Raw genomic sequence first — 11,043 nt, 5'->3', positions numbered from 1 at the left:
TACCTAGAGGATCTGCAAAGCGGTTTTGACTTCTTGTAGCCTGAACAAATGATACTTAATCAAATTTGTTCATGAGTTTAATCAAGTGGGTGTGGCAGGGTTTCATGTTTTCCCCTTTCACTTTCCACATGTCATTGGCTTGGGATATGACCAAGTTAGAGTCACCAATAACTTCTATCTTAGTTTCCCCTTTTTCATATGCCAATTTGAGGCCCAGGAAGCATGTCCCGTTATTGGTGATGGGATATTCAACTTTTATGGATATTGGGTTGTACGTCCCTTTTAGGTCGACTAACAAAATCCCAATTTCGTAACCCTACTTTCCGTAAGCTCGTCAAACATCAGTTTCCATGTTTTTTGATGTTAAACTCATAATTCCCTTGCAAGGAAATTCGAGTTCGTCTTCTAACTTAACCATGATGGGTTGTTCAGCAAGGAAGTCTACAACGATTCTTCCTTTGATGGATTTATGTACCTTGTAGGCTATGTCATATTCGAATAACATCATCATCCATTTGGCTAGCCTTGGTGACAGAAGAGTTCATTGGAATAAGAAATAGATCGGATCCATTCTTGATACCAACTTCATGGGGTGGGCTTTCATGTAGTGTCTCAACTTTTTGGTGATCCATACTAAGACCCAACATATTTTTTAGCTGGAGTGTAATTAAGTTCACACAGTCATCCTCTTACTAATGTAGTAAACAACCGTTTCAACTTATTCCTCGTTTTCTTGAGCCATTGTGTTTGTTACAGTAACATATAGGATGAGAGGAATGTCGGTTCTAGGAGGCATGAGTATGGGAGGAGATTTTAAATAATATTTGATTCTATCAAACACTTATTGATAGTAATCATCCCACAAAAGCTTTTGATCTTTCTTCAGCAACTTAAACAGCAGATCGCATGTCATAGTAAGTTTACTGATGAATCGACTAATGTATTAAGTTTTACCCAAAAATCTTTGGATCTCTCTTTCGTTTCAAGGGACCGGCATAGCCGTGATTGCTTCAATCTTAGAGGGATCGGTTTTGATGCCTCTCTATGTGATTAAGAAGCCTAGTATTTTACTAGTTGTGACTCCGAAGATGCATTTCTTTAGATTGGATCATAGCTGGTATTTCCTGATTCGTTACATGATTTTTTTCATGGTTTAGGACATGTCCTTCTCGATCCTTTGATTTGACAATCATGCCATCGAAATATACTTCCCATTCCTTGTGGATCATGTCATGAAAGATAATTGTGGTTTCCCTTTTATAGGTGGCTTCTATGTTCTTAACACTGAAAGGCATGACCATATAACAGATAGTTCATACTTTTATTATGAACGTGGTATTTTCCTTGTCGTGTGGGGACATCAAGATTTGGTTGTATCTTGAAAATCCATCCATGAATGATAAAAGTTCATGTATGACAGCATGGTCGATAAGTATGTCGATGTGTGGTAACGTGACGTGATCTTAATGACTGATCTTATTAAGATCCCAATAATTTACACACAAACGTAGTTTTCTGTGTTTCTTTAGAACGAGGACTACATTGATATTCCACTACCTCAACAAATCCAGTTATAAGTTGCTTTCGGACTTCTTCTCGGATTTTATTAATAACTTTCTCTTTCATCCGTCTAAGCTTTTGTTTACTAGCTTATCGTTAGGATATAGAGGAATGTGATGTTGTCTTATCTTTGGATGAATTCTTGGCATGTCCTTGTATGACCAAGCGAAAAAGTCTTTGTTGACTTTCAGTAGCTCAATAATTTCTAGACATTCTTGAACTTTGGCCGATCAGTACGATCTGAGGATCGTCATCCGTGTTTAAATTGATTTAAATTGTTTTTCTGCAGTAGAGACAATCTCATCCTCAGATTTTAAGAAGTGTTTAGTTTCGAAATTTAAGTCAAAGTAAAATGAAAGATCATTTATACACTTTCACTTCAGTCAAACAACTCACGTTTGCTCACACATTTTATAATATATAAACTTTCTTTCTCATTCCACATTTATCCACCCCAATTAACCTCTCATATCTAAGGGTGTTCAATATTTGGTATAAACCAAATATCCGACCGAATTCAAATTATATTTTCGGTTTTAGAATTGAATTTTAAACCGATTCGAATTCAAATACGATTTTCGGTTTGATTTTCAAGTTTAGGTTTCAACTCGAAAACCAAACCAAAAACCGATTTCATTTTTATTATTTATTTTTATTATATATTATATAACTTATTACATATAATATAATAAATTATCATGGGCCTCCTAGATCCCTACATTAAATTCATAATCCCTCATTCATTTTCCCCTTTCTATAGTTGTTCATACCTCTCAACCGCCATATATTGTCGTCATCGACACTATTTTACTTTTGTCGTTCAATTGTGGAATATATATTAGCGTTAGTCACTAAGATAAGTTTGCGTTATTTATATTTTTTATAATTTAAGTAGATAAGATCTCTTTAACAACTTATTTATTTTGTTAAATCTTTTAAAAAAATTATCTTATGGGTAGGTGATGTATATTTGGTCTAAACCGAATATTCGACCGAATTCGAACCGAATTCAAATTCACCGAATTCGAATAAACCGTATTCGAATTTATTCAAATCGGTTTTGTTTTCAAATTTGCTTAAAAAAATAATAATTCGAAGAACCTGAACCAAAACTCGAATAACCCGAAAACCGAACCGATGAACACCCTACTCACCTCCTCATCTCCTCAATAAAATATTCACATTAATTTTTATTCTTTGTTAGTTATTGTAATTATGTAAAAAATTTCAAGTCAAGAACTCGAATAGTTACCCTCTCGCAGTTTGTGGCAAACGAAGGCACGAACAAATAGTTAAAAGGCATGCGCTCTATCATCTGAGCTAAGACGATTATTGTTGATAAAGTCATATTTCATACTTAGCTTATGGATATAAAAAATTATAAATTAATGGTTGATATATTTTGTAGACAAAAATCTGCACATTAATTATTCTTTACGAATTATTTTATTTTTGTAATAATTGTTAAGTGAAGAACTCAAATAACTAGTCCACAACCACATTATTAAAAGGCATGTGCTCAACAAGTTGAACTAAGACAGCTTATGTTAATAAAACAATATTTTATATTTAGTCTAAGTTAATAATATATTTATTTATCTAATTTCGATGGTTGATATATTTTGTAGACAAAAATCTTCATATTATCTCATATTTATCTTGATGTCAATAACTTGATAACTACCCCTACTTGTCGTCTATGAGAATCGTTCTACCGGTTAAGACAACTTACGTAAATAAAATAATATCTCATATTTATCTTACGTAAAAAAATATAAGTTTATATAATTTTAATGGTTGGTTTATTTTGTAAACAAAACTCTTCACATTAATTTTTGTAATTTTTATAAGAATTGTCAACTGAAGAATTCGAATATATAACTCACTCGCCATATTATTTGGGAATCGAAGTCACAATAGTTAGAAGACATGTACTCTACGTGATGGATTCAATAATTAACATTTCATAATTTACTTTTCTTTTAAATCTTATAAAAGAGAGAGGAACCGAAATTGTAATTTTAAATAAAGAAATTTTAATTTAATATTATTTATTTAAAAACAATTTTAAATGGTTCGCCTTTTGAATTTTAGAGTCGCCATTCGATTTAAAAATTAATAAAATATTTGAAGTGTACAAACGTGAACACACTAGAAAGACCTTATGTGTTATGTCATTGTGTTAGCTAAATAACAATATTTACTTGACAAAATTTTGACTATTTAGGAAATTGGATTTTAAAGTTTTATTTATTAAAATATTTTTTGAGTTTCTATACATTTATTTAGATTTAAAAAATTTATTTTAAAATATTAAAATAAATATCGACATGTTTTATGTCTAGAATTGTTAAAAAAAAAAAAAGCACCTCCAAAATGTTGGTTAAAGGGATTAGATTAAAAAAATTCAAAAGATTCTTTAATAAAAACAAATTTAAATATTCAAAAATTATTTTAGAGGTATTTTATATTTTTTTAAAAGTAGTTTGAATCCTTTAAAATATCAAAAAATATATAAACCAAAATAATAAAAATAAATAGGTCGAGGAGCGGGGTGAACCACAAGTTCACCATGAATGGTTGAAGATCGATATGGCTAATTGGATGCGCTCTGGGTCAGAGTAAAGGTGGTTTGGCAATTGGTCAATACGGGATGAGACACACGAGTTGAATGAGTGAGGCGTAAACTAGACTCAGGAGCAATGAAGTCAGGTTTTGGCCGAGTCAACTTTGTTTTAAACTCCAACAAAATAAAAAATGTAGGTTTTATCATTGATCACGGATCCAAAGATATGGGAAGCGTTGTCTCCCCATTTAGAAAAGTTTCATCATACTCTAAGGTCATCGTTCAATCGGCAAAGACCTCATCATGGCATCATTAAAAATGGAACATTTCAAACCAAAAAATAACTTTTTGAGTTTTAAGGTTTTAATTAAAAATAGAATTTTATCGAAAACTTTATTAAAATCAAAATTGATCATTTAAACTGAACTAATTATATGTTTTAGCAATTTTAAAACTCAAATCCATAACCTTGTTTTTAATGTTGAATTTAGGCAAAAATTCCTTAAATGCATCGAGATAGATCACAAAATGTTCCTAACAACATGTAGAATGTGTTAGGAGAGCTTTCAAAACATCTATTTTATTTTTATTTTTTTAAATCAACTTTGTTCTTTTTTGTTTTAAAGTGAATTGATCAAATTAAATCGATGGAATATTTACAAACAATCTCAGGATCAAATTCAAATTAAGAAATTGAGTAATCATGCAATGTTAAAAAACATGTGAACTAAAATATAAAATCTCAATCGACCTCAGCTCTCATGATCTTAGTATCAATTCGACTCATATTAATCCACCAATCCCAATCAATTTCTCATTTCGTGACCGTACTTTCACATTGGTCAAATAACTCATATTCTCACATATTTTACCACTGATATCATTTATTTCCCAATGAACCTCTTATATTAATAATATTATAACCTCACTTAGATCAAATCAATCATCTACAATATTATTAATCTCTTTTATCCTCACTTTGGCTCACCAATATACAATTGACCTCTTATCTGAAGACCTTACTTTTAGTCCGATTAATGCTTCTCATATTACTAATCTCATAACAAACTCATTTCGAGCATTGTTTGCATTCAACCATAGTTTTAATTTATTTGTATTTTCTTTTTCGTTAAACTATAATTATTCAATTAGGTGATTTGTTTTTTATATTATTATTTAATCATATAATATTAGTTAATTTAATTTATAATTATTTTTAAATCGAATATATATATATATATATATATATTCAAATTATAAAATAAAATGATGTTTTTTATTAAAATTAATTTATTTGATTAAATTTTATAACATGGTATATATAATATAAAATAGAGAGATCATGTACACGTGTTCTATGATGATTAGATCTCTAGGCCAGGTGAGATAGCCCTCGAAATTACTAGAATGGTCTCTCCCGGCTTTTAAATGCACTAGCACGCAGCCGATCCAAGGCCAATTGCAGAGTATTGAAGTGATATATTTGTACAAAGAAAGCTTTCTAAGAATTTTCAAGATAATCGGCACAGCACAGAGATGGCCTTAATTCCGAGCATTTTTGGCGGTCGACGAAGCAACGTCTTCTTCGATCCCTTCTCTCGAGACCTCTGGGATTCGACCTTCGAATCAGGATTAATCCCTTTCTCCTCCTCCAGTTCCTCTCACCGCGAGACCTCGGCCTTCGCAGCCGCCAGAATCGACTGGAAGGAAACGCCGGAGGCTCACGTGTTTACGGCAGACTTACCTGGGCTGAAGAAGGACGAGGTCAAAGTGGAGGTCGAAGAAGATCGGGTTCTTCAGATCAGCGGGGAGAGGAACAAAGAACAGGAAGAGAAGACCGATAAGTGGCATCGGCTGGAGCGGAGCAGCGGAAAGTTCCAGCGCCGGTTCAGGTTGCCGGAGAATGCCAAGATGGAGCAGATAAAGGCGACCATGGAGAACGGCGTCCTCAAGGTGACCGTGCCAAAGGAGCCCGAGAACAAGCCGGAGGTGAAGTCAATTGACATTTCCGGCTAAGAAGAGGTTCGCAGAAACAGCCTTAATAATAATCATAATAATTATCTTCGTGGGAGTCTTGAGTTGTCAAAAGAATTTTCAGTCTGAGTTTGTGTTTGTATCCATCCGGTGATGGAAGTGAATGAAATCAACTGTTTAACTTATTTGCTAAAAGTCTATCAGTAAAATTAAATGATATGAACATGGTTTTTTTAATACTTAAAGGAGAATTTACATTCAAATAGAATGTTTTACTGCTTGTTTCAACGTTGTTACAAAAATGATAGTAGTGTTGACTTGATCTTAACTAATAGTATTTTAAGACAAAAAAAAAAAATCCTTTTATATAGGAGAAATATTATTCTTTCAAATTTAGATAGGCATTATGACCCACTATTTCAAACAGAAATAAACAATTAAATATCTTTATTAAAAACGCCTCCAAAATGTATATCAAATCAAATAGTGATATTGATAATTGGCATAAACAACAAATGGAATTGATAAATTATACTTTTTTTATCTCAAACAAAAATAAACCTCATTTCTATGCTAGTAATTTATTGAACAATATTGTGAGTTTACACTCTTTCATCTCAATCATAAAAAATTTTGCTGTTTATGTTGAAACTCTAAAAGACTATATATAATATTTTAAAATTATTAATCAATATTTTATTTTCTAAATTTAATAGTATAACTAAGGATATTCATTCATATATCACAATAAACAAATATATCTTTTGACAGGGGTAATTATAAAGACCTCATAAGAACTAAAATTTAAAATTGTTATTAAGACCTTTCAAATAAATTAAATAATAAAGATGTACTAGGAGTGATAGCCCAAAATGAACTATAAATATTGGCTTTATTATAAAATTAACAATAAATCTAAAAAAATAATGAGTATAAGACAAACATGTTGATAATGAAAATTAATAATAATATTTTTCAAAGAATCTACAACATAAGAGGATAATGAAATTACATAAATTTAAGAAAAAAAATTGTAAACCCTCAAAAGTTTGGGATAATTATATTTCCCTAAAGAGTGTTTTACAAATTAAAAATAAATAAATAAACAGAGTACATATAATTGTTGATTGCTTACTTAAACACCACCGAGAAGAACAATAAGCTTATATGGATTTCCTCTCGTAATATATTTGGATTGTAAAATCTATGTGTATTCCTCTGTGATCGTAACACGCGGAAAAACATTTATTTTGGTTTTTGTGAAAAACATGAGTTTCGAGATTTTTTAACGTTGGTTTGCGTCGAATTTTCTTTTTTAAATAAAACCATTGGTATAAAAGATTTTAAAATGATCCATAATCGCTTTTGAAATAAATTAAAAAGAATTAATTTGGAGTACTTTCATTTTAAATAATCAGGAGATTTTAAATAATTAAATTATAATATTATTTTTTTTATAAATTCGTCAGTTTAAATTAATTAAACATAATTAATTTTAAAGATTATTTGTTTTAAAACAGAGTAGCCAATTACTATTTTTTGAAAATTAATAAAAGTGACATACATTTATGAACGTATTGGCCAAAGTTTCTTTTAGTTTTCCCAAAAAGAAAAAGTTTTTTTTAGTTCATAATTTGGTGATACTCAAGAAAGGGCTTTCACGTTTCATCCTCCGTACCTGTTTTTAAAATGGTCTCTACTTATTAAGTTGGCTTTTAAAAATCGGTTGTATCACACATAAGTTTTAACCGATTATTCTCCTGATTCTAGTCATGCTCCTAGATTTTAACGTTATTTAAAATATTGAAACAACAATATTTAAATGATGATTAATGTTGTTGATTATAACTATGAAAGAATATATACTTGAAGAACATCAGTCATTTTAAGAGTGTTAGAGTTTAGAATAAACACAAAATAGGTCTTACTTAAAAAAAACATAGAAATATTTTGAAATCATTTTATAATCACTTGAGATTTTTAGAAAATAATTAGGGTTCCAATATTACAAAAATAATTTTGGGTTTTGAAAAGTGGAACCAAACAGGCCTTAGGACCGGAGTCATAGGCCTTGGGTTCATTTTCAATCGGGGTCTAAAAATCCTCGATCTGGGTAAAGGAGCCTCTCGTTCGAGGCTTGGGATCTTCAGTTGGAGTGCCGAATTTCCTCGGTTGAGGTGCTAAGGACTCTTGGTCCTTGGCCAAGATCATCGGTTATGGTGTGTAAACCCACCGGTCCTAGGTTCAAAAATTCTCGTTTAAGGTCAAGAGTCTTCGGTCCTAGGTTTAGAATTCTTGGTCCTAGGTTTAGACCTCTCGGTCCTGGTTTAGACCTCTCGGCCATAGCTCAAGAACATCCGTCGGACCTCTCGGCCATAGCTCAAGAACATTGGTCGAACCTCTCGCTTGTCGGTCCTATCTTATTTCTTGGTCGGACCTCTTAGTACTAGGTCTCGGTCTGGACCGAAGGTTGTCGGTCGGACCTCTCGGTCCTCAAAACACAAAAGCGCAGTGTTTTGTAATTTTGTTTTGAACTTGGATTCTTTGATCCAAGAGCTTCGGTAGCTTAACAAGGCTCTCAAAAATATGTTGATCATCATCTTAATGTGTCAATTAACTTGAATGATGATTGAATCATTCAAAACAGTTTTTTTTTATCAAAAATTGATTTTTTGGTTTTAAAGTTGTTTTGAGGAGATATGAGCTTTCCAATAACTTCCTTATAGATCATATATTCGATTGGTACCTACACCAGAACACTGATCGTTCGCTTTGATCAAATCAAGAACTCAAAATTTTCAATTTAATTGAAATTTTTTATTTTGATCAAACATGATCCAAACAGTTGCACAACATGATTATAATCATTTTGAGATGCTTTCTGGGCTGGGATTCAAGGTAATTAGCCCAAGATAAACAAACTCGTTTTTTATTTTTTAAATTCAAATTTGGCCTTTTCTGTTTAAGGTTGATTGATTATTTCTAACCTATCCAGAAATTTATAAATAATCTTAGGATTGATTTCCAACCATAAAACATCATAAACAGAAAACATACAAAGATGGTAGGGTGAATATCTCATCCCTTGAATTAGCCGATAGGTTGGTTGTATGTTGTATTTCATCTTTGAGATATCAAAGATGGGACTACATCTTTATCCTTCCGGCGATCGCGATGAAGAAGGAGGTATCAATCAAAATGACATCGTATCATGGCTTTATCAGGATTCGACCTTCGAATCAGGATTAATCCCTTTCTCTTCCTCCAATTCCTCTCACCGCGAGACCTCGACCTTCGCAGCCGCCAGAATCGACTGGAAGGAAACGCCGGAGGCTCACGTGTTTACGGAAGACTTACCTGGGCTGAAGAAGGACGAGGTCAAAGTGGAGGTCGAAGAAGATCGGGTTCTTCAGATCAGCGGGGAGAGGAACAAAGAACAGGAAGAGAAGACCGATAAGTGGCATCGGCTGGAGTGGAGCACCGGAAAGTTCCCGCGCCAGTTCAGGTTGCCCGAGAATCCAAGATGGAGCAGATAAAGGCGACCATGGAAAACGGCGTCCTCAAGGTGACCGTGCCAAAGGAGCCCGAGAACAAGCCGGAGGTGAAGTCAATTGACATTTCCCGCTAAGAAGAGGTTCGCAGAAACAACCTTAATAATAATAATAATTAGTTCCTAAGCCATCATTATCTTCGTGTGAGTCTTGAGTTGTCAAAAGGATTTTCAGTCTGAGTTTGTGTTTGTATCCATCCGGCGATGGAAGTGAATGAAATCAAGTTTTCAACTTATTTGCTAAAAGTCTATGAGTAAAATTAAATGATATGAACATGTTTTTTTTAATACTTAAAAGGAGAATTTACATTCAAAGAGAATGTTTTACTGCTTGTTTCAACATTGTTACAAAAATGATAATAGTGTTGACTTGATCTTAACTAATAGTATTTTAAGACAAAAAAATCCTTTTATATAGGAGAAATATTATTCTTTCAAATTAAGATAGGCATTATGACCCACTATTTCAAACAGAAATAAACAATTAAACATCTTTATTAAAAAGGTTTCAAAAATGTATATCAAATCAAATAGTGATATTGATAATTGGCATAAACAACAATTGATCAATAATATTTTTTTTTATAAATTATTGAAAAATATTGTAAGTTTACACTCTTTCATCTCAATCATAAAAAAAATTGCTAACTATGTTGCAACTCTAAAAGACTATTCATAGATAAAACTTTATTCAAAATTTTCGCAAAAAAATTCAAAGTCTTTTTACCAAAATATTCTTCAAAACAACAAACTCTTTAAAGGTCTACCGGACGCATGGTTTTGAATATTTTAAATAAAATAATCAAAAAGGGAAAAATTGTTAGATAAAATTAACCAGTTAATAAGAATTTAATAAAACAAACTTATTGTGCAGGACCGGTCAAGAACTCCAACCTGTAAAGAACTCCAACCGGTCAAGAACTCCAACTTGTCAAGAACTCCAACCTGTCAAGAACTCCAACCTGTCAAGAACTCCAACCGGTCAAGAACTCCAACCTGTCAAGAACTCCAACCGGTTAAGAACTCTAACCTGTCAAGAACTCCAACCGGTCAAGAACTCCAACCGGTCAAGAACTCCAACCGGTCAAGAACTCCAACCTATCAAGAACTCCAACCTGTCAAGAACTCCAACCTGTCAAGAACTCCAACTTGTCAAGAAATCTAGCCGGCTAGGAGAAGCAATGACAAATCTAAAACCTGAAGCTATCCGGTTGAACTGAACAACCTGCAAACATACCTGAAGCTATCCGGTTGAACAGAACAACCTGCAATCATACATGAAGCTATCCGGTTGAACAGAACAACCTGCAAACATAATCAGTGTGAGTTTGTGTTTGTATCCATCCGATGATGCAAGTAAATGAAGTCAATGTTTTCAACTTATTTGTTAAAA

The 11,043-nt window shown here is 32.4% G+C and overlaps 1 protein-coding gene and 1 pseudogene across 1 annotated transcript; both read left to right on the top strand.

Moving 5' to 3' along the window:
• The first annotated feature begins 5,662 nt into the window (after positions 1–5,662).
• On the top strand, positions 5,663–6,202 carry LOC124917276 (18.1 kDa class I heat shock protein-like). Its single transcript, XM_047457747.1, has one exon. The coding sequence runs from the start codon at positions 5,663–5,665 to the stop codon at positions 6,140–6,142; it is 480 nt and encodes a 159-aa protein (XP_047313703.1). The 3' UTR covers positions 6,143–6,202.
• A 3,038-nt stretch (positions 6,203–9,240) lies between these two features.
• On the top strand, positions 9,241–9,728 carry LOC124917272 (annotated as a pseudogene).
• Positions 9,729–11,043: the final 1,315 nt, after the last annotated feature.

Source organism: Impatiens glandulifera, unplaced genomic scaffold (assembly GCF_907164915.1).
Source record: "Impatiens glandulifera unplaced genomic scaffold, dImpGla2.1, whole genome shotgun sequence".
NCBI classification, from domain to species: Eukaryota; Viridiplantae; Streptophyta; class Magnoliopsida; order Ericales; family Balsaminaceae; genus Impatiens; species Impatiens glandulifera.
Note: the sequence above shows the minus strand (reverse complement) of the source record. Positions and strands in the feature narration are given on the sequence as shown.